Below are 25,313 nucleotides of genomic sequence, written 5' to 3'. Positions count from 1 at the left end.
TCTTAAAGGTTAATACTTATTTCTCCTATATGCTTAAAGGTTAATACTTGTTTCTCCTACATGCTAGTTATATTCATTATAAGGGCAGGGAACATGGAGATTTAGCAGCAAACATTAACCCAACAAATGAAAACCCTTTCACCAATGTTCCCCTTAAGATCTATTTAGTCTTAAGATAGTGATAAAGTTACATTTTTACATAGCAAGGACACAGTGATTTATAACAAAGTACAGTGATCTATTACAAAAGAGAAAATTCATTAACTCAAAAAGTCTAGTATTGCTAACCTTAAAAACTACTATATTTCCTTTTCTATATTCCAAATACATTGATTAATATATTCCCAGGTGCCTAAGGATATGGAGGCCTGGTGGCAATCATTGACTCAACAATGAGAAAAGCCCTATGCTAATTAAGACTTTCAAAATACTCCAAAACTCTCTGTGCTGTTTATGGTTGAGAGGTAGTAAACAATCATGTGGCAGGAGTATGGATAATCCTGTCACACAAGCTAGTCTGTCAGCAGAGAGGTTTGGCCTGAGACATCCTTGTCACACCCAGGGCAGGGAATTAGCAGCAATTATTGGCACAACAAATGAAAAACCCTTCACCAATATAATTCCTAACCAACCCACTATACTAATAATTTCCAACTCCCCAAAAGAATTTGCCTTTAGTAAGTCTAAAACATCTCGTGCCTCTCAGATTGGGAGGCTGTAAACAATCACATGTGGCCAGACAAACCTATACAGGCGGGCTAGATAACCTTCAGAGGAGTCCGTAAGCTGAAACACTCTTGTCACGCCCAGGAATTTTTATTGCCTTGGAGCTGCACGTTTACTCCTTCTCCGGGAGAAACGGTTATGGGGGAGAGCCCCCCGTAAAGTCAGAGATGTAGGTGAGAGCATAAAACAGACTCTGGTTTTGGGGTAGATGCTCGGGAACAGGGGGTTTCCTGAGGCTTGATCACGCCTTTGCGTATGCCAAGCCTCCTTCCTCATGACCTTTGCCATGGGTGGAGTTCCTCACTCTGGCCCCTGGCATCTCATGACATTTTGAAGTTTATTATCCACATTTTACAGATGAGTAAACTGAGGCTAACAAAGATTATCCTCTCTCCTCTCATAAAACCAATGCCAAAAATCTGATTCAAGGTCTCAAGAAATTTTATGGTTTTGGCTTCTTTTGGGGCCCCCAAATCCCAGCGTCAAAATTAGGACTTTTTATTGAAACTTTGGGCTTCCCAGATGGCGCTAGTAGTAAAGAACCCACCTGCCAATGCAGGAGACATAAGAGGTGAGGGTTCAATCCCTGGGTCGGGAAGGTCCCCTGAAGGAGGACATGCAACCCACTCCAGTATTCTGGCCTGAAGAATCCCACGGACAGAGGAGCCTGGTGGGCTACAGTCCATGGAGTCTCCACCAGTCCGACATGACTGAGCGATGTAGCACGCACTCAGGCATTGAACCTTTGCTTATAAACGGTTGGAGCTGGATTTCTGCCCTTTTGTCCGCACATCCTGCAGGGCTCCCCTGTGTTCACAGCATGTGCTGCACCTCTTCCCTTAGCTCCTCTTTCTCCCACGTGGCTGCAGTGAGCGTCAGCTTCTAGATAAGACTCAGCACTTCCAGAGTCATTTCACGGCTGCTCACTGGCCTCCCTCAGGGGGAACTCTAAGTTGGTCCTCAAGGACAGGTCAACGCACAGACCCAGAATCTGTGCCAAGGCCATTCTCTTTGGCCCCCTTCTCTGTCGCCGCTTTGTGGCCTACTAAGCCAGTGTTGGTCTATGAGTTCTCATGGCCTTTGGGAGGAAGTAAAAAGGGTCTTAGTTCCACCAAGAAAAATCACAAGTCTTTAGACTATCGATGTTAATATTTCACAACTCTTCTCTGCACTGTTGAGACACTTTGTAATAAAATGTTCATTTCTCAGGTAAAGTAAAATGACAAAGGATACCTAGTTCTAATTTCTGTGCACAGCTCTAAAGTGCTTAGTGGGTGCTAAGTCACTTCAATCGTATCTGACTCTATGCAATGCTATGGACCGTAGCCTTCCAGCCTCCTCTGTCCGTGGGATTCTCCAGGCAAGAACACTGGCGTTGTTGCCATGCTCCTTTCAAGGGCATCTTCCCAACCCAGGGACCGAACCCACATCTCAAGTTCCTGCATTGGCAGATGGGTTCTTTACCACTAGCACCACCTGAAGCAAAGCATTAATGTTCTGTCCATCTTTCTGCTTTAAATAGTAATCACTAACATTTCGCTTGTTAGTGGAAGACTGTTTAACTTGGAATAGAACACCTGGGCTCCGGCCACAGCTCTGCAAGTTGAGTATAATTGTAAAACTAACATAAATCTGACATGAAACACTGGATTCTCTGCCACAGTCTTGTTGGGTCAGCATTGGCAGAGTTTCAACCCTTTGAGTCAATGTTCTCTTCCGTAAAATGGGATCAGTATAACAGTTACCGCCTTGATTTGTTGAGGCTTAAGTCAATAAGCAACGTACACCGAGAGGTTGTATTAATAGAAATGGCTTTATTAAGAACTCATTCTCCTGGGTGAGATTATAAACTCAGGAGGGCAGCAACAATGATCATGTAAATATTGAACACCTACTATGTGTTAGGCACAGAGAAAAGGAAGATTAAAAAGATGAGGTTTTGTAGCTAGAGATAGCACTGATATTTTCCAGCATACTTTTGCTTGCTCTGAAAACAATGTCTCTAGGTTTGTTCCTCACACAGGGAAAGAAAATAGGGTGACTATAGACTATAGTTGATGACTATAGACTGTTTTCTATTTTCAGAGATAACTTCTGAAGTGGAGTCTTTAACTCATATTCTAGCATCTATTTTTCTGTACGTTTCCAGTCCTGTTGCCAAACCCTGCCTGCCCCCAAATGCAAGGCTTAGTCAGTGACAGAAGTAATTCAGGATCCACTCGCGGAGAATAAGGAAGAGAAAACCAAGTCCCCAGCAGAGGTGACTGGAGTGTCAGAGGAAGAAGCGGCCCAGGTATATCAGCCCAAAGACCTGGGTTTTTATCTGCCTCCAGGGCCTTACCGAATTTGTCCAGTTTCCTTTTATCTGCTTCTGTTTTGATTGTGAGTCCCCTTTAACCAGAAAATGTGGAGTCTTCTGTGATGCCTCACTCCTGATCTGTACCACTTGGAAAGCTACATATCATTTTTTTAATATAGATACATTTTCTTGCTGATTTCCGCATCCCTTGTTCCCTGCACATCAGTTCTGACTATCCTCCAGTTCTTTCTTCACAGTGCAATCTTTTTATAAATTTTATACTTTTTATAAAATTATCTATTCATGTTATCTCTCCTCACTGCAGAGACAGACAGTGACTTCCTGTTCTTCTTAGGAGAAATTGAAAATATTTCTTACATGTCCTCAACTGCCCTTCTTGATTTTGCCCCCAATTCCTCTCTAGCTTCATCTCAAACTGTTCTCTCCATAGATATGTTGGTCTTTTACATATTCTGGCTGGACAGATATTTTTATTCCCAAAGTTACAAATCAGTGGAGAAGGGTAGCATAAGGAAGAGATGTTAATATCATGATTTTTGAAGATTCTGTGTGCTGTGCTTAAAGATTCTTTTGAGATATTTCAATGAGGGTGCCAGTTGGGCAGCTGGAAATTTGGGCTGAGATTTCAGACCAAGATTTACTCTGTAAATATAAATTGAGAAGTCATCAGCTATAGGAAATAAGTGAAGCTATGGGAGGAGTGAGACAGGTAAGAGAATGTAGCATCCCATTGAAGGTTCTTGCAAATTCTGTTCTCTTTTTCAGAAACATTCACATATCACTTCTCTAAACAGTCATTCTTTAACACCATCAGAGACTTTCCCAAAGGAGGCAGAATCAATCAGACCTCTTCACTAAATTGTATTACCATCTTGCTTTTGTATTTGCCAGTCTGTAATTAAAGATACATTTCTGAAATTACTGGTTAGTGTCCATCTCCACCACTAGATCTAAGTTCTACAAGGACACAGAACTACATCAATACCTGACAAAGAACCAGTTTATAGATGTATATATGTATTCAACTGTTTATGAAATGGTTGAATAAGTCAATGAAAAAGAATTCTATTGTATTTATACAATTTTGTTGTACCAGTGAATGTACTAAAGCAAATCAGTTCCCTAATATCCAATCACATTAGGTTTCTTTGTTGTTCTATTTTTGAAAAGGAAATGTAAGAATAATTTTCTCTTGACATACGTGAGTTTGCATATATCTCACATCCAGTTGCCCCTATTCTTAATTTACATTAGTATGGAAGTTTTGTCACAATTCATGAAACAATTTCAATACATTATTATTAACTACAGTCTATTAAGATTACTTGAGTGAGTGAGTGAAGTCGCTCAGTCGTGTCCGACTCTTTGTGACCCCATAGACTGTAGCCTTCCAGGCTCCTCTGTCCATGGGATTTTCCAGGCAATAGTACTGGAGTGGGTTGCCATTTCCTTCTCCAGGGGATCTTCCTAACCCAAGGCTTGAACCCTGGTCTCCCACATTGTAGGCAGATGCTTTACTGTCTGAGTCACCATTAAGATTACTTAGTTGTTATCTAATATCTCTTTGTGTTTCAAGATCCCATCCAGGATCTCATATTACATTTAGTGATCATGTCTCCTCCCTCCTTCTTGACTGTGGCTATTTTTGGAGCTTTGCTTGTTTTTGATGACATTGACAGTTTTGAGGAGTACTACTCAGGTGTTTTACAGAATGCCCCTCAACTGGAATTTTGTAGACTGGAGTTACTTGAGGAGGAAGAGGACCGAGGAGAAAGCACTCTTCTCTCCCCATCATATCAAGGGCACACACTATCAACATGGCTGACCATGGGCAGTGTTAGCTTTGGTCACTTGGCAGATACCATATTCACCAGTTTTCTCAAACCTAAGGACATCCCTGGTGGCTCTGATGGTAAAGAATCTGCGACCTGAGTTTGATCCCTGGGTCGGGAAAATCCCTCCAGTATTCTGGCCTGGAGAATTCCATGGACTGAGAAGCCTGGCGGGCTGTAGTCCATAGGGTTGGCAAAGAGTTGGACATGACTGAGTGACTAACACTTTCACTTTCAAACTCCTCAGTGGTTCCACTGCCCTTCCATACTGTACTTTTTGGGGGAAAGTTACTACAGACAGCCCACATATAAGGAGTGGGAGCTGTGCATTGCTCCTTTATGTACTCAAAGTGTCTACATAATTATTTGGAATTCTTCCACATGGTAGATGTATGTAGGTAGGCATATCAGTTTGCATTCATCTGTATTTATTTTATACTTTTGCTTATAATCATTTATGCTATGGCTCAAATTGATACTATTCCACAGAGACTATTATTTTACACTTTTGCTTATAATCAAACATTTATTCTATGACTCGAAGTGATACTATTCCTCAGAAACTATTTGTCTCACAGATCTTTTAGTTATAATTCACTCTTATCATACTAGAACTCTGTTGGTATCATGGTAAAGTACAGGAGAGGGAAAGTGTTCTATAGTATTCTGATTAAATTTCAATCTTTTAGTTGGCCAGTGTCTTGGGTCTGTGACTGTCATGAGTGTGTCTGCAGTGGTATAGCTTCTTGATTTTTCCGCCTCTGATCTCCCTTTTTAGTTGTCATATTCCCAATCTGTTTCCTTGAAGCCCTGACCCATGTGGCATTGAATGAGACCAGAAGGCTGAAAGAGGCTGGACTGAGAGGAGTTCCCTTCCTCCTACTGGAATAATACTCTGGTGGTTATTTCCTCTGGATTGAAGGGCTTTGGTGTGGAGAAGACCTCTGGGCATATTTCACAATGGATACTCTCTCCCTCCCCCAACACAGCCAGGAGAGGATCTTTCTCAGATCTTTATTGTGAAAATCGGACAGAGTTCCTGGAGGTAAAAGCCAGGGAATGCATGGGAATACCCCTAAGACTATGGGTTCCAGGAGTGTCTCTCATGACTAGCTGTCCATCTCATCACTAGCTTCTCTCATCACGTCTCCAGGCATTTATCAAAGTGTTTGGGTTTATGGATCCAGCTTCTCCTCCTGAAAAGGGAATAGCAGTTGAGTTCCTCTGCTTGCACTTATCTCTGCAGTTTGGGGAGAAGTAGTGTGCTCTGTGACCTCGGTTCTCTCATGAGTCCAATAAAAGTTATTGATTTTCCACTTATCTAGCTTTGTCTTATTATAAGAATGGAAGTGACCTGACATCCGTGCTATTTTTATACATAAAACACATTCCTCCTTGTTTTTGTCTGTGATCAGCTTAACCTTTTCCTAAACCCTCTCTTGTGCATTTCACTGTTGCTCAGGCTTCTAGAAAACCATCTAGATGCAGGTTAAATAAATCTTTGGTAAGAAGATAATTTGCTTCCCAAAATGTCAGTGTGCTTATCCAAGTTAAACATTAGTATTCTGATGTGAGCCATTCTAGACATAGTTTGATGAAATTAACTGAAGATGAGAACTACCGATGAAGAATTTAAACAGGATTAATACTTTTCATTGTAAAAGGTGAATAAGGTGGGTGAGCACATTAATGGTTTCATCCATTATATCTCTTGGTGCTAAGAATTGATGTCCTTGTCCTATTTAGGTAAAGAATTTTTATTTCTTGGCAGAAATAAGATTATATATAAACTGAACTATAAGAGTAATTTTTCTCAATTGACAAAAGGCACAATGTCTGCCTGAAGCTCTTATCTAATAGCTCATTGTATATTGGACTGTTTCTAAATCAGCCAAAGTTTAATAGGGATGGGGAGAGATTAATTATCAAAGGGCCTCCTTCTCATTAAAAAGTAGATTTACCATGTGATAACTGCTAAATATTGTTTAAACATGCTTACATATAACTTCAACATTTAGTACTAACAAAAAGTCTTATAAAATAGTGTCTATGTTATAATTCTTTTTGTTAAAATATGTATATAGTGTTAAATTTGCATATTTAAAAAACTAACAGAAATATTGAGCAAGTATGTGTGTTTTTTTAAATTTTCTCGTTTTTGCATGTTTCTATTTTCTGAATTTTGTGTAATGAACAAGTAATGCTTTCATGAAAAGAAGAAAACCATAGACATCAAAATAAGAAGAATCATTCATAAAATACATACATTCATAAAATACATACATTCATAAAATACTTGAAAAGAATTTGGGATTATTTGTCAAGCCAGTTCCTAATTTCTTCAGCTGAGGAAATGGAGGTACACACCAAAAAAAAAACAAAACACAATCCTCTTGAATACTGTTTCCCCATTTCTGCTTAAAGTATAATAACCATTTTAAAAGAGCTAGTCCAAATATGCACAGCTTTGGCATTTCTATGATAGCATGTCTCACATCTCTCACCAGCTAACGTTCTTCCAGTATAACATGAATCATGAAGAAGAGAAAGACGCTATGGGGGAGGACAGCTTCTCCTCACCGTCTGTCCAACGCTTAGCCATACATCTCAGTTTTTGCTGCTCAGTCGCTAAGCTGTGTTCAACTCTGAGACCCCGCGGACTGCAGCACATCAGGCTCTCCAGTCCTTCACCATCTCCCAAAGTTTGTTCACATTCACGTCCATTGAGTCAGTGATGCAATCTAACTATTTCATCCTCTGCTGCCCCCTTCTCAGATTTCAGTCTTTACCAGGATCTGTTCCAGTATCTTACTTATGCTATTTTAATTAACCCTTTAATCTTTTCAATTAATTAATCTTTATTGACATAGAGTTGACTTACAATGTTTCAGGTGTACAGCAAATTGATTAGTTTATATTGTACATATGTATGTACATACATTGTTGTTATTTAGTCACTGAGTCATGTCCAACTCTTCTGCAATCCCATGGACTGTAGCCCACCAGGATCCTCTGTCCGTGGGATTTCCCAGGCAAGAATGCTGGTGTGGGTTGCCATTTCCTTTTCCTAGTGACCTTCCTGACCCAGGGATTGAACCTGCATCTCCTGAATTGGCAGATTCTTTACCATTGAGCCACCAGGGATGCCCATGTGTATATATAGTTTTCAGATAATTTTCCATTATGGGTTATTACAAGACACTGAATACAGTTCCTGTTAGAGGTTATTATAAGACATTGAATACAGTGGGTCCTTGTTTATCTATTTTATGTATAGTAGTGAATATGTGTTAATCCCAAATCCCTGTTTTACTGTTCTACTCCCTTCCCCTTTAGCAACCATAAGTTTTTCCTATGTCTGTGAGTCTATTTCTGTTTTATAAATAAGTTCATTTGTATCCTATTTTAGATTCATTTATATTATATTCCCTTATATTACATATCATATTATATTATATTATAATTACATATTATATTACATATAAGGGAATATAATATATTTGTCTTTATCTACCTATTTAATTCACTTAGCATGGTAATTTCTAGGTCCATCCATGTTACTGAAAATGGCATTATATCATTCTTTTTTTATGGGCTGAGCAATATTCCATTGTGTGTGTATATATACATATACATATATATATATATAAATATATATCACATCTTCTTTATCCATTCATCTGTCAATAGACATTTAGGTTGCTTAATTAATCCTTGCAATACCTTCATGACTTAAATATTACTCTCATTATTCAGATGAATAAAAGGAAAATTAAACAGGTTAAAACATTTTAGAGTCTTAAAGTTGTCTTAACATTAAGACAACTTTGTCAAAACCCACAGAACTTGAGCTTTACATAGGTTCATATTTCTTCAAAACTTAACATAAGTAAATACTCAGAAAATGTATTTAATAACCGAGGTATTTATCAGCAGCTTACTGATCCTTCAATTAATTCACAATGAAAACAACTTTGACCACAACTAGCATTTGAAGTCCGGATTTTTTGAACAAATAGAATTCTTTTTCATCACCAAAAAGCAATCATCACTGCTGCCATCTGGCTTCCTTGTTCTCGTCTTTATTGTACTTCTAAAAAAATTTTTTTTTAAACGTCTCTGTTTGCTTGAAACATCACTCTCTTTTTTAGACACCAGCTTCTTGCACAAAACTTTTGCCTCTGAGCTCAAATTCTAGAGCTAAATAACAATAGCTTATCTATTTAGCACTTTCCTAAAAACTACCACACTGGATAATTTGTTTGGAAACAGATGGGATAGATATTATTACTTTCATTTGAAGGATGTGAAGGCTAAGCCTTCAAGAGTTTCTGTGATTTGCTTATGAGCTTATACAATGTATACAGCTCTTAAATCACAAATGTAGGACCCTAGGGGAGTTTTCTGACCCCAGGTCTAGTGTTCTTCCCTCTATGTTATGTGGTTTGATCATACAGAGGCATTCTCTTTGTCACCCTTTTAATTATCCACTACTTAGTTTCACTTCCATCCTTACTGGACAGTTTTGATCGCTTAGTTTTTAGCTTTTGTTCCTGTCAGGGTTTTTAATTGCTTGCAACAGAAACTCACTCTGGCTGAATTAAACAGGGAACAAATTTGCTGAAAGAATAATGGATAATTCAGGAGATCGTGGAGATGCAGGTTGAGAAACAGGTAAGAACAAGCGAGGAGGACAGCAGCCAAATCATCTACCAAAGCTGTGCTCTCGAACACAGGGTACCTCTGGGCAGTGCTTACCTTTACTGATACCTCTGATCTCATGTTTATAAACAGGATATTGTTAGCACCACTTCCCTTGCCCACTGCTAGAATGCTTCTCCATTGTCTTTGCTTCTTTGTGTCAGTATCTCCTGTTTCAAAGTCTTGAATGGATAGGATATGTCTGATTGACTGAGTATTGATCATGTGGTCATACTCTAGCTTTCTGGGAAGTTGGGAAATGCTAAGTGCTAAGTATGTTTAACTTCTGTCATGGAAGGTGAGCTCTTTCTCTCAACAAGACTCATGAAGTAGTTGTGCATGCATGCTAAGTCACTTCAGTTGTGTCCAACTCTTGGTGACCACATGGACTGTGGCCCACCAGGCTCCTCTGTCCATGAGTTGCAAGAATATTGGAGTAGGTTGCCATGCCCTTCTCCAGGGGACCTTCCCAACCCAGGGACTGATGCAGTGCAGGCAGATTCTTTACTGCCGAACCAACAGGGGCAGCCCTCATTAAACATATACTTCTCTAAATATAACAAGGAGGTTGAAATAAAGTCTCCAACCATGACCAAAAAATAGCCAACTTCTAATACTGATTCCAATTTAGTTTTGCATGTTCTTTCTTTGGGTGAACTTTCTTTGAGATAAGAGACATATATTATTTATGACTATGTCTCGGTTGTCACTCAGCCAATAATTACACTTGCTCTGTGGCATTCTGAAGGGTTTTAACTTGTCATTTAACTTTCACTTAACATCTAAGAAATTCCTTTTCCAAAATTATCCTCTAATATTTCTCTCAAATGAGTGGATTTCATCAGGGCCTGACAGCATGAACGGTGGCTTTACAAAATCTTTTCAAAGCATGGAAACTATGTTTGGTATATTTCCATGGTGTTAGATTTTAAGATATGCCTTGTTATTTTACTTTAAGAACTCCAGATATTTCTTCAACAACAATATGTTTCTGATTCTGAATAATCCTTTCCTCTGCAGTATTTTTGAACAGTGGCTTCGAAAGTATCATCCTCTTCAAGATGTTTATCCAGAAGCTAATGCACCCATTGGGCACAACCGGGAATCCTACATGGTTCCTTTCATCCCTCTCTACAGAAACGGTGATTTCTTTATTTCATCCAAAGATCTAGGCTATGACTATAGCTACCTACAAGATTCAGGTAAAGCTCAGTTTCTTTCATATGAATTGCTCAGTCTGAAGTGACCAATCTTTTTTGAGAGTGTGCAAAACCTTATGACTTTAAAGTGTTGAAGTAAGCCAGAAAGAAAAACACCAATTCAGTATACTAACACATATATATGGAATTTAGAAAGATGGCAATGACGACCCTGTATGCAAGACAGGAAAAAAGACACAGATGTGTATAACGGACTTTTGGACTCAGAGGGAGAGGGAGAGGGTGGGATGATTTGGGAGAATGGCATTCTATCATGTATACTATCATGTAAGAATTGAATCGCCAGTCTATGTCTGACGCAGGATACAGCATGCTTGGGGCTGGTGCATGGGGATGACCCAGAGAGATGTTATGGAGAGGGAGGTGGGAAGGGGGTTCATGTTTGGGAACGCATGTAATAATTAAAGATTTTAAAATTAAAAAAATAAAAAACTAAAAAAAAAAAAAAAGAATATCCCCTGGAGAGGGAAATTTCAACCCACTCCGCAATTCTTGTGTGGGGATTCCCGCCCCCCCCCCCAAAATAAAATAAAGTGTTATCCTCCAATGCTTTAACTTGGAAAGTGCATTATAATCCTTAGTTCATCACTGATTTATTATTACATGGCCCAAGCTGCAAGAATCTTTACGCTCTTATCCATTGTGCTTAATATAAGGCATTCTGTGTGTGGCAACCTGGGAAGAGCACAAGAATTAAAATCAGAAAACAATGAGTGTGAGACCTGATGCTTTAAACAGACTTTGGTGTGACCTTGGGAATTCTGACTTCCATTCCCTGAATTTCAGCTTCTTAACCTAAGATATTGGGAATATAATACTGCAAAGAGGTATTGTGATAATTAAGGGCATTAAGAACCTAGTGCAGTCTGCACAAGAAAAATATCTACCAGTTTTAGAATCGTCTTTGGGAACTTCCTGCTAGGGTTATCAAGAAAACTTGTGAACATTTTGATATTAAATCCTATTAATAATAATAATGCTAATAGATATAATAATAATAATAATTGCTATGACTATGATTAAGGTAGTGCTATAAAAGCCTAGGATTGGAACTATACCTAGGCTTTAAATAATCTTCCTTAGTTTAAGTATGTGTATATTTTCTTGATAAATGAGGAACAGATAGCAATGTTCCCCCACAATCTGAGAGTCTACCCCATACTCTACATGCATTGTTAGTCAGAATATATTAGGTCTTATTATCCCTAGAATGAGGTGAGGACATTGATGCTTAAACAATCTCAGTGACTTTCCCAGTATCAAATACCAGCATACGTAAGAGCCAGATTTCCATTCTACAGGGTCCTCTCCACTTAACAGAAGATGGTCAAAAGCAATAAAACAACACAGAGCTTGTGGATAAGAGGTATTCAACAAGCACTGATGTTTCATTATATTCATGGATAATTCAAGAAAAAGTGAGTAAATGATTAAAATTAAATGAACAGATAAATGACATTTATCAACTTCCTACCTTTTGTTACACCTTAGTGACACATACATTAATGACATACCTCTAGCCTCAAGGAGCTCTAAATTCGGTGTACAAGTCAGACCATTGGCAAAGAAACCATGAAACATCAGGCTGTGTTAAGTGCAGTAAAGGAGTCGTAAACATAATACTACAAGAGCACAGAGGAGAAAACAATGACTTCAGAATAGTTAGACTAGAGAAACAAGATTAGGCCGTGAAGGGAGAGCGGGCAGGTAGCAGATGGAAAAGAGTAGGGAATATTCTAAACTAAAAGAATAACAAAATAGAGGTATGAAGTGTACTATGCATTTCTGGAATGCTGAATTGTCCAATTGGAGAAGCAAGAGCAATGGAAACTTACACAGATGAGAAAAACTGAGTCACTTCATAATAGCCAACACATATGAATCTTTTTAGGTGTCATGAACTCTTCTAGAGGTGCTGTATGCATTATTTGCTTTAACCTTCATAACTATCCTTATGAAGATACTATTATTTCTTTTTCCAGATCATAGATGAGAAAATAGAGGCGTAAAGCATATGAATAACTTGTCCCAGGCCATATAGCTAGTATGTGGCATAGCAGAACCACATTTTAAGGTCAACAGGAGAATCTGTATTTTATCAATATTCTCTTGCCCTTTGGGGAGCCATTAGTTGGACAGATATGGGTTTGATTGACCTGTTCTGTTTTATCTGAAGATCACAGCCAATGGAAGGGGAACTAAAATGGCTGGTGGAGGAGATCAGTTCTTTGAAAACCTTAAGATCACTATGAACAGGGTAAAGATGTGATAAGGGTAGAGAAGTGATAAGGGGGGTAAATTCCTGTGAGTCAAAAAGAAGGGTCATCTCCAGTGACATGTTTTCCCTTCCTTCTAGAAACACCCATAGTGTGTAAAGAAAGGAACATGTTGATAACAATTTTTCAAAGATTCACCATCAGGATGTTATGATTTCCATTTCCAGAACATAATAGACTCTTTCATGGGCTCATGCTTTTGATCACACTATTCTCTCTAGCTAAATTCTGATCCGCTTCATCTATTTGTCAAACTTTCAAATATGAACTAATTATATATACATATATACACAGTCATGTTTAATCACTCCTTTGTTAGAACTGCATGCTAGTTTTTCTACATGTGATTTGTTCCCCTCTCCACCTTGGCTGTTGTAAAAGGAAATGGCAGCCCACTCCAGTATGCTTGCCTGGAAAATCCCATGGACAGAAGAGCCTGTTGGGCCACAGTCCCTAGGATTGCAAAGAGTCAGACAGAATTGAGCGACGTCACTTCCTTTCTTTCTACCTTGGTTGTAAGCCCTACAAAATCAGAATTGATATCTTGCAAGCTTCTCTAGTCTAAATACCAAAGAATATCTGGTATAGGGTAAAATCAATGAATTAAATTGAACACAAGTGATATTTATCATGAAGAATAAATGCATGTAAGTATGCCTTACATGAAATTACACACAAATAAAGTATACTTAACCCACTTCAGTATTCTTGCCTGGAAATCCCATGGACACAAGAGCCTGGTGGGCTACAGTTAATGGGGTCACAGAGATGGACACGACTGAAGGCCTAACACTTTCTTATGTATAGTACAATACATATAAATAAAGCTTGCTAAAAAAAAAATCACACCTCTTAATATTCAGCTCATTTGTAGATATTTTTAATGTATTTCAAGCCTTCTATTGCACTAGGTATGTTTTAGGTGATTTTATTGGTTTATTTATTCTTTTTACATACATATGTTTAGTAACTGTCTTGTACAAGGCATTCTTTGAGACACTACAGATACGGTGGCAAACAACATAGTCTCTTCCTAATGAAAGAAAAAGACCTTAAACCACTATTTACCTAATGACTCATTTATTTAGAGATGTGCCTATCTCTAGGAGTCAATAAAGTGACATTTCAGAGAATATTCATGACAGGAGGAATTCATTAGTTAAAAAGGGAGTCTTGATTATGAATTTGGGCCATATTGCTAGGATAACAGATTCATTAATGAATTTTAAACAAATCACGATCGAATTTGAGTTTTCATAAGATTATGTTTGCTGCAGCTTGTAGGAAGTTTTATGGCAGTTGCAAAGCACATTCAGGGAGGCTGATGAAAATGCTATTATGAGTATCCAGGGGAGAGCTGAAGGAAATTTGAATTGCAGCAGCGGTGATAGGAGGCGAGTTAGAAAGGACAAAAGAATTTGAAGTTATTTTGAAAGCAAAATTTATGGAACTTGGAAAATGATTTATGTAATAGGTGAGAAAGAAGGAAATATTAGAGATGACTTTAAGCTTTCTGGCCTATGATAAATGGTGATTGACTTCATTAAGGCAGTAACAATAGGAGCAGGGCCAGACATGGAGAGAATCTCAAGGTGGTATCAGTTACATAGTGAAATGGGGTGAATGGCACACCAGAGTAAAGATGTCTCTGAGGTAGCTAGATGGCCTTGAACCTCAGAAGAGGTTGTGGCCTGCAGATACTGATGTGGGAGACATCAGCATATAAACTTCCAGTCTTTACAATCCTTTACAATCACAATGTGGTAGTGACTTTCATGTTCCACCTCATTGTATGCATGCATGTGTTCATGCTCAGCTATGTTCAACTCTTTGCAACCCCGTGGACTGCAGCCCACCAGGCTCCACCTCATTGTTCCTTCCCTAATGTCCAAATGGGTACTTTTTACCAAAAAGGAAACAAAAAGTATTGGAGAAGAAAAGGGAAAAGAGTATCACTTTAAGGGATTAATAGTATTTATTATTTATTGTTAGATTTTTTTAAAATAACATTGATTTTAAATGTTTTATGTATTTAGAGCATTTTCATCAGCTGTGAATTTGCACAAGTTTTAGAGAAGTTTTGCTCTAAAATAAACAACAATAGTTGCCTACTTTCCATTTTATGAATTATTCTATTACTCCTATAGTACTTTCAAGGAGTTTAAATTTTATCTCTAGTCATTGCTAAACTTAAACCATCTTACTAAAAATGTCTTAAAAATTTTCAATATAATTTAGTTAAGGCAGTTCATTATTGATCATTTAGGCAGTCTTGTTTATAATTACTCAAGTGTTTTCCATAGAAGGCTGCTGATGACTTCTTGCTTTATTCAAACATTTTCTCTTATAATTGAATTTAGCGATGTTTTTAAAAATTGAGTAGCAGGTCATTTTGTCACATGCATAACTGGTTAAAAGATGAAACCAAATGTACTCCTGCTTTCTATTTGGTGCTACTTTGCTAAGAGCGTCCTTCTTCTAATATATTCCAAAAGACTTGACATTTGATTTTAACAATGAGAGGAGGATGCACGTGTCACTTTCGATTCTGGTTTCCTCGGTATGTATGCCCAGCAGTGGGATTGCTGGGTTATATGGCAGTTCTATTTCCAGTTTTTTTAAGGAATCTCCACACTGTTCTCTGTAGTGGCTGGACTACTTTGCAGTGCCACCAACAGTGTTAAGAGGGTTCCCTTTTCTACACACCCTCTCCACCATTTATTGTTTGTAGACTTTTTGATAGCAGCCATTCTGACTGGCATGAGATGGTACCTTATTGTGGTTTTGATTTGCATTTCTCTGATAATGGGAGATGTTGAGCATCTTTTCGTGTGTTTGTTAGTCATCTGTATGTCTTCTTTGGAGAAGTATCTGTTTAGTTCTTTGGCCCGTTTTTTGATTGGGGAGTTTATTTTTCTGGTATTGAGCTGCATGAGCTGCTTGTATATTTTAGAGATTAACTCTTCATCAGTTGCCTTGTTTGCTATTATATTCTCCCATTCTGAAGGCTGTTTTTACACCTTGCTTATAGTTTCCTTTGTTGTACAAAAGCTTTTAAGTTTAATTAGGTCTCATTTGTTTATTTTGGCTTTTATTTCCATTACTCTGAGAAATGGGTCATAGAGGATCTTGCTGTGATTTATGTCAGAGAGTGTTTTGCCTATGATTTATAAGAGTTTTACAGTTTCTGGTCTAGGAGTTTTATAGTTTCTGGTCTTACATTTAGATCTTTAACCCATTTTAAATTTATTTTTGTGTATGGTGTTAAAAGTGTTCTAGCTCCATTCTTTTACAGGTGGTTGTCCAGTTTCCCCAGCACCACTTTTTAAAGAGATTGTCTTTTCTCCATTGTATATTTTTGCTTCTTTTGTCAAAAATAAGGTGTCCATAGGTGCATGAATTTATCTCTGGGATTTCTATTTTGTTCCATTGATGTATATTTCTGTCTTTGTGCCAGTACCATACTGTCTTGATGACTGTCAGTCAATCAGTTCAATCGCTCAGTTGTGCCTGACTCTGTGACCCCATGAATCGCAGCACACCAGGCCTCCCTATCTATCACCAACTCCCGGAGTTCCTCCAAACTCATGTGCATCGAGTCGGTGATGCCATCCAGCCATCTCATCCTATGTCGTCCCCTTCTCTTCCTGCCCCCAATCCCTCCCAGCATCAGGGTCTTTTCCAATGAATCAACTTTTCGCATGAGGTGGCCAAAGTATTGGAGTTTCAGCTTCAGCATCAGTCCTTCCTATGAACACCCAGGACTGATCTCCTTTAGGATGGACTAGTTGGATCTCCTTGCGGAGAGAGTCCCTTGGACTCTCAAGAGTCTTCTCCAGCACCACAGTTCAAAAGCATCAATTCTTTGGCACTCAACTTTCTTCACAGTCCGACTCTCACATCCATACTTGATGACTGTAGCTTTGTGATATAGTCTGAAGTCAGGCAGGTTGATTCCTCCAGTTCCATTTTTCTTTCTCAAGATGCTTTTGCTATTTGAGGTTTTTTTGTATTTCCATACAAATTGTGAAATTATTTGTTCTAGTTCTGTGAAAAATACCATTGGTACCTTGATAGAGATTGCATTGAATCTATAGATTGCTTTGGGTAGTATACTCATTTTCACTATATTGATTCTTCTGATCCATGTACATGGAATATTTCTCCATCTGTTTGTGTCATCTTCGATTTCTTTCATCAGTGTTTTATAGTTTTCTATACATAGGTCTTTTTTTTTTTTTTTTTAGGTAGATTTATGATCTCCTGGAGAAGGAAATGGCAACCCACTCCAGTACTCTTGCCTGGAAAATCCCATGGATGGAGAAACCTGGTAGGCTACAGTCCATGGGGGTCACAAAGAGTGGGACATGACTGAGCAACTTCACTGTCACTTTTTATTCCTAAGGATTTTATTCATTTCATCACAATGGTGAATGGGATTGTTTTATTGCACTGTTTGCAATAGCTAGGACATGGACAAACCTAGATGTCCATTGGCAGATGAATGGATAAGAAAGCTGTGGTACATATACACAATGGAATATTACTCAGCTATTAAAAAGAACACATTTGAATCAGTGCTAATAAGGTGGATGAAACTTGAGCCTATTATACAGAGTGAAGTAAGTCAGAAAGAAAAACACTAATACAATATATAAATGCATATATATGGAATTTAGAAAGATGGTACTGATGACCCAATACGTGAGACAGCAATAGAGACACATTTTTTCTTTGGACTCTGTGGGAGAAGGCCAAAGTAGGATGACTTGAGAGAATAGCATTGAAACATATATATTACCATATGTGAAACAGATAATCAGTCCAAGTTCAATGCATGAAACAGGGCACTCAAAACCAGTGTACTGGGAAAACCCTGAGGGATGGGATGGGGAGGGAGGTGGGAGGGGGGTTCAGGATGGGGAACATATATACACCCATGGCTGATGCATATCAATGTATGAAAAAACCACCACAATATTGTAAAGTAATTAACCTCCAATTAAAATGAATAAATTATTTTTAAAAATGAGAGGAGGAGGCATGCACAGTAATTGGAATATTTCATTCTGCACACAGGATTTGATGAGGGCTCTGTTGTTCATGGATTTGTTCACTTACATTTGCCTATGTGTATGCAAGGGTGTATCCTGTTCCTTCTGCCAGGGATGGCTTGCTATCAGCATCCTACATTCAAGTCCTAATTCATTTTTCTACTAAGAGGGATAGTCTCCTGGGATGCTTCTCTGACTCCCCAGACAGATAGAGGAGGTCTTTTCCCTATGATCCCATTATATCTTTTACATACTTTCATTAGAAGAGCATTGTTCTTAAAACAAATTGTTTACTTGTCAGTCTCCTCTTCCAGTTGTTGTTTCCTTCAGGCTAGGGGCTCTGATCCTTTCACATGTGTGAACAACCATGTGGCATATATTGTGTCTCAGTAAATGAATAAATAAATGAAAAGAAGAAGAATGAAAGATAAGTAAAAGATACACTACTTGCTATCAAGAGTCTGTGATCAAGTTTGAAAAGTAAGACACATATATAACCAACTATAACACATAGATAATTGTGCCAAGTGTCACTAAGGAGCATAGAAGGAAACAATCTGGGAATCCAGAAGAGAAAATTGAACAAAATCAGTGACCAAAACAAGTTTGAAAAAGATAAACTTTTCTTGCAAGCTGATTCATTTGAAATATTGATGGAACTACTTTGGAATAAGAATTCAGTTCAGTTCAGTTCAGTCACTCAGTCGTGTCTGACTCTTTGTGACCCAATGAACTGCAGCATGGCAGGCTTCCCTGTCCATCTCCAACTCCTGGAGTTTACCCAAACTCATGTCCATTGAGTCATTGATGCCATCCAACAATCTCATCCTCTGTCGTCCCCTTCTCCTCCTGCCCTCAGTCTTTCCCAGCATCAGGGTCTTTTCAGATGAGTCAGCTTTTCACATCAGGTGGCCAAAGTATTGGAGTTTCGGCTTCAACATCAGTCCTTCCAGTGAACACCCAGGACTGATCTCCTTTAGGATGGATAGGTTGGATCTACTTGCAGACCAAGGGACCCTCAAGAGTCTTCTCCAACACCACAGTTCAAATGCATCAATTCTTTGGCACTCAGCTTTCTTTATAGTCCAACTCTCACATCCATATATGACTACTGGAAAAATCATAGCCTTGACTATGGACCTTTGCTGACAAAGTAATGCTTCTGCTCTCTAGGTTGGTCATAATTTTTCTTTCAAGGAGTAAGTGTCTTTTAATATCATGGCTGCAATCACCATCTGCAGTGATTTTGGAGCCCAAAAAATAAAGTCAGTCACTGTCTCCACTGCTTCCCCACCTATTTGCCATGAAGTGACGGGACTGGAGGCCATGATCTTAGTTTTCTGAGTATTGAGTTTTAAGCTAACTTTTTCACTCTCCTCTTTCACTTTCATCAAGATGCTCTTTAGTTCTTCTTCACTTTCTGCCATAAGGGTGGTGTCATTTGCATATCTGAGGTTATTGATATTTCTCCCAGCAATCTTGATTCCAGCCTGTGCTTCATCCAGCCCAGCGATTCTCATGATGTATTCTGCATATAAATTAAATAAGCATAATGACAGTATACAGCCTTGACGTACTCCTTTTCCTATTTGGAACCAGTCTGATTTTCCATGCCCAGTTTTAACTGTTGCTTCCTGACCTGCATACAGGTTTCTCAAGAGGCAAGTCAGGTGGCCTGGTATTCCCATCTCTTTCAGAATTTTACACAGTTTATTATGATTCACACAGTCAAGGGCTTTGGCATAGTCAATAAAGCAGAAAGAGATGTTTTTCTGGAACTCTCTTGCTTTTTCGATGATCCAGCAGATGTTGGCAATTTGATCTCTGGTTCCTCTGCCTTTTCTAAAACCAGCTTTAATATCTGGAAATTCACGAATTTTTGAAGCCTACCTGGCCTGGAGACCTTTGAGCATTACTTTACTAGCATATGAGATGAGTGCAATTGTGTGGTAGTTTGAGCATTCTTTGGCATTGCCTTTCTTTGGATTTGGAATGAAAACTGACCTTTTCCAGTCCTGTGGGCACTGCTGAGTTTTCCACATTTGCTGGCATATTGAGTGCAGCACTTTCACAGCATCATCTTTTAGGATTTGAAAGAGCTCAACTGGGATTCCCTCACCTCCACTTGCTTTGTTCATAGTGATGCTTCTTAAGGCCCACTTGACTTCACATTGCAGGATGTCTGGCTCTAGGTGAGTGAGCACACCAACGTGATTATCTGGGTCATGAAGATCTTAAGATCTTTTTTGTATAGTTCTTCTGTGTATTCTTTTCACCTCTTCTTTATATCTTCTGCTTCTGTTAGGTCCATACCATTTCTGTCCTTTATTGAGCCCATCTTTGCATGAAATATTCCCTTGGTATCCCTAATTTTCTTGAAGAAATCTCTAGTCTTTCCCATTCTATTGTTTTTCTCTGTTTCTTTGCATTAATCCCTGAGGAAGGCTTTCTTAGCTCTCCTTGCTATTCTCTGTAACTCCGCTTTCAATGGATATAACTTTCCTTTTCTCCTTTGCTTTTCACTTCTCTTCTGTTCACAGCTATTTGTAAGGCTTCTTCCAACAGCCATTTTGCTTTCTTGAATTTCTTTTTCTTGGGGATTGTCTTGATCCCTGTCTCCTGTACAATGTCACAAACCTCCATCCATAATTCAGCAGGCACTCTGTCTATCAGATCTAGTTCCTTAAACCTATTTCTCACTTCCAGTGTATAATCATAAGGGATTTGTTTTAGGTCATACCTGAATGGTCTAGTGGTTTTCCCCACTTTCTTCAATTTAAGTCTGAATTTGGCAATAAGATGTTCATGAGTCACAGTCAGAAGTCTTGTTTTTGCTGACTGACAGAGCTTCTCCATCTTTGCTGCAAAGAATACAATCAATCTGATTTCGGTGTTGGCCATCTGGTGATGTTCCTGTTTAGAGTCGTCTGTTGTGTTGTTGGAAGAGGGTATTTGCTATGACCAGTGTGTTCTCTTGGCAAAACTCTATTAGCCTTTGCCTGCTTCATTATGTACTCCAAGGCCAAATTTGCCTGTTACTTAAGGCATTTCTTGACTTCCTACTTTTGCATTCCAGTCCTCTATAATGAAAAGGACATCTTTTTTGTGTATTAATTCTAGAAGGTCTTGTAGGTCTTCATAGAACCGTTCAACTTCAGCTTCTTCAGTGTTACTGGTTGGGGCATAGGCTTGAATTAACATGATATTGAATGGCTTGCCTTGGAAACAAACAGAGATCACTCTGTCGTTTTTGAGATTGCATGCAAGTACTGCATTTCGGACTCTTTTGTTGACTATGACTCCATGTCTTCCAAGGGATTCCTGCTCACAGTAGTAGATATAATGGTAATCTGAGTTAAATTCACCCATTCCAGTCCATTTTAGTTCGCTGATTCCTAGAATGTTGGAGTTCACTCTTGCCATCTCTTGTTTGACAACTTCCAATTTGCCTTGATTCATGGACCTGACATTCCAGGTTCCTATGCAATATTGCTCTTTACAGCATCGGACCTTGCTTCTCTCACCAGTCACATCCACAGCTGGGTGTTCTTGCTTTGGCTGCATCCCTTCATTCTTTCTCGAGTTATTCCTCTACTGACCTCCAGTAGCATATGGGGCACCTGCTGACCTGGGGAGTTCATCTTTCAGTGTCCCAACTTTTTGCCTTTTCATCACCACAGTCACAGAATACTAGCCAATCTGATCACATGGACCACAGCCTTGTATAACTCAGTGAAACAAAGCCATGTCATGCAGGGCCACCCAAGATGGCCAGGTCATGGTGGAGAGGTCTGACAGAATGTGGTCCACAGGAGAAGGGAATGGCAAACCACTTCAGTATTCTTGCCTTGAGAACCCCATGAACAGTATAGAATAAGAATAATAAATAAGAGGTATAAATTACTTTTGCTGTGAAAGGCATCATACCTAAGTTTACATATACATTAAAGAGTTTAAATATTACAGGCAAATTTTCTAAGTTGCAGATTAGGAATTCATTAAATTAGGATAATGATTCCTAACTACCTCATGCATTTCTTGTATAGATAAATGGGCATGTGAATATGCTTTGGAAATGACAGAGCACCAAACATATAGAAAACAATATGATTATTCTATAGAGAATATGTAACCAGAAAAATGAAATTTTAAGTAGGTAAAAATAATAGAAAACGTTTTATATTAAGAAATAATTCAAAGGAGCACTATTGAGGCTGAAAAACAAATAACTGAGAAGGAAAAGTCAAAAGTTTAGATTGAAGTCATTAAGAAATACAGGTTGTTTCAAAGAAGATAGTCCACTGGTGACAGTAAAATTTAAAACTGCTTGAAATGAACCAAAGTAGAGAAATAATAAAATAAGCTGGAAAGCAGAAGGACAAATAAAGAAATAGTATTTGAAAATTTTGAAAGCATTTGAGCTGAGCAGCAAGCAATAAAGAAAATCATAATTATTATGTAACCTCTATGTATCTGCCTTTTGTCACAGTCAAAATGCATGATATATTGAAGTGATTAATAGCAATGCAAGCTAAGCATTTGTAGTCTCATTTTCAATATGATTTTAAATGTATTAAAACTAACTTTTATGCTTGATGAAAATATTTTTCACATTTTAAAATTTATTTTAGTTCTGTTAGCTTTTGGTTTAAATTAATATTAATCCAAAGTTATAAATTTTGTTATTATTATTTATTTTATAATGTTAATTCTTTGCAGCTTATTGCCCCTTCATGATGAAGAGAAACAGTAATTAGCTATATTTTTCAAATTATGCTTAATGGAGCCTAAGAATGTTAGAAGTATCTTAGTGAAAGCTGGCAAAAGGCAGTGGGAAGGACAGGAACTCAGAAAGTAACAGGGGAAACAGACAGGGTCTGAGCTCTGTAGTCCCACTTAAGTCAGGGAAATGCCACTTTTTTCTCCTTTGAATGAAGATTGAAATATAATATAAAATTAATTTTTAACAAATTCTCTTGTTTTAATTGTTCTGAGTTCTTGACTTTATGGTGAACACTGAGAATCTCATTTTACATTCACAACAGGTTGCTACCCATTCTTTCCTAGTTATTTTGTAAAAAAAAAAAAAATACTCATTTTCTTTTTATTTGGTTGATGTAATTTTTTTATGATAATGTAGCTTTCATATAACTGTAATTTCAGAGTATCTTAAGGTACTTACTCCATCTTTTATTATTGCAGGAATCTAATTAACCTTTAAAAATAATTAGGACTTTTTGAAGTGCAAATGTCAGAAACTCCATAGAAACAAGATTACATAAAAAGATAATTTATTGGTTTACAAAACCCAAGGAAGGAATAAACACTAGAAATGTAAAAAAGACAAAAATGTAGCTGAGACTGAGGAACAGTAGGAACCAGGAAACAAGCAGTCTAAAGATTTATCTTCTCTCTCTTTCCCTTTCTCATTTTCCCCTCCCCACCCCTTCTCTAGCACTAAGACTATTACCGGCTCCTGAGTCACTGGACTCAATTCTGCACAATGAATTCTGAGTAATGGCCAATTCTGATTGGCCCATCTTGAGTCAGAGATTCACTCAGAGCTAATCAATTGTAGCCATCAAAACAGGTTATAAAAAAAGCTGTTACAGTTCCCACATCAGTGGAAAGGTAAGGTTGGGGAGCAGATATAGGCTCAAATATCCATGGCCTAGATAAGTTAGTTTATTTATTGCTCAAATAGCAGTCTTGGTATATAGTCAAATACATGCTCCATAATTTCAGGGACCAGAGCTGCTGCTTTCTTGTAGTTCTATAAGACCTAGGGTGTACCCTTGATCGCATGACCTGTACTGGCTCACCAACATGCTATTTGCATTAGTTGGAAGGAGAACAGGGAAAAAGAGAAGGCATTCTTTTTCTTTTTAAGGGAACAACCCCAAAATTACATGCATTACTTTTGTTTAAGACTTGAGTCACATAAAGTCATACTTTTTTGCAAGGTCAGCCCAAGATATACTCTCTTCTTTCCTTTGTATCACAAAATGGACATTTTAGAGTGTCTTGTAAATAGTGATGTTTCCTTTAAAATCAAGCAAATATATATATATATATATATATATATATATATATATATAATAAATCATTAACTCCAAGAGGAAAATGATGTGAGAAAGAAAATGTAATCATAATGTAATCATAGAATACTATTAGGTTCAATTGTGAATCAAATTTAAATACTATAAATAATGAAAGTCCTAGATGTGGATTTGGCCCCAAATCATGATGTTATTATATTGAAAAGATGGAGAAAAGGGAAGTTGTGAGAGAGCTAAAATGATTGCTTATGCATGACAAACTCCAGAGATAAACTTGAGAAATTAAGAGATAGTAGTATTTGCCTATTATTTAGAAATAAGGAGTCAAATAACAATAAATAGCTAGAGGAGTTAGAGTAGCTGGCAGGGAGCAGTCACTATACAATTTACAGATCAGATACTATCTATGAAGTTTGAAACATCCAAACAAGGTAGTATTGTTTTCCTATTTTCCTGTTGAAGACACTGAAGCCTTGGGGTATTAGGTGTAACTTTCCCAAGCTCTTATAGCTAGTAAGTAGCAGAGCTGGCATTCAGACTTAAGCCTCTGACTCCAAAGTATGGAGCAAGTATGATGGTGATGATGATGATAGTAAAAACATTGGGATGTTTTTCTATTTCAGAACCGGACATTTTTCAAGATTACATTAAGCCCTACTTAGAACAAGCACGTCGAATCTGGCCGTGGCTCACTGGGGCAGCTGTGGTTGGGTCTGTCCTTACTGCTGTGCTGGGAGGACTTACTAGCCTGTTATGTCGTCGAAAGAGAAACCAGCTTCCAGAAGAAAAGCAGCCCCTGCTCATGGAAAAAGAGGATTACCACAATGTGTTGTATCAGAGCCATTTATGAAAGGTTTAGGCAATAGAGTTGGGGCAAAAAACCTGACCTCACTATAACTTAAATGATGTTGAAGTCCCCAGGGGATGTCCCAGCGGAAATCCCTGGTGTGTGTCTCTGAAGCCCCTTATCAGAACTGTTATCAATACAAAATGTAGCCCTCCTCCTACTCAGGTAGAAGCCACCTGTGCTTGCTTTGCTGGAGTTTGATCATTCCCTGAAGAGTTCTTCTCAAGCTCAGATTTCCATGGAAAGGATGCCATTTGATAATAAGTAACTGCTAGTTG

At 38.1% G+C, this 25,313-nt stretch overlaps 1 protein-coding gene across 1 annotated transcript in view; it reads left to right on the top strand.

Annotated features, from left to right (window-relative positions):
- TYR (tyrosinase) overlaps window positions 1–25,038 on the top strand; it is a 108,146-nt gene extending 83,108 nt beyond the window's left edge. Inside the window, exons 4-5 of the mRNA XM_052662388.1 lie at window positions 10,600–10,781; window positions 24,812–25,038. Coding sequence (XP_052518348.1) covers window positions 10,600–10,781; window positions 24,812–25,038 — 409 coding nt within the window. The remainder of the gene's footprint in view (window positions 1–10,599; window positions 10,782–24,811) is intronic.
- Window positions 25,039–25,313: the final 275 nt, after the last annotated feature.

This window comes from Budorcas taxicolor, chromosome 25, assembly GCF_023091745.1.
Source record: "Budorcas taxicolor isolate Tak-1 chromosome 25, Takin1.1, whole genome shotgun sequence".
In the NCBI taxonomy this organism is placed as follows: domain Eukaryota; kingdom Metazoa; phylum Chordata; class Mammalia; order Artiodactyla; family Bovidae; genus Budorcas; species Budorcas taxicolor.
This window is presented reverse-complemented; position numbering and strand designations above follow the sequence as displayed.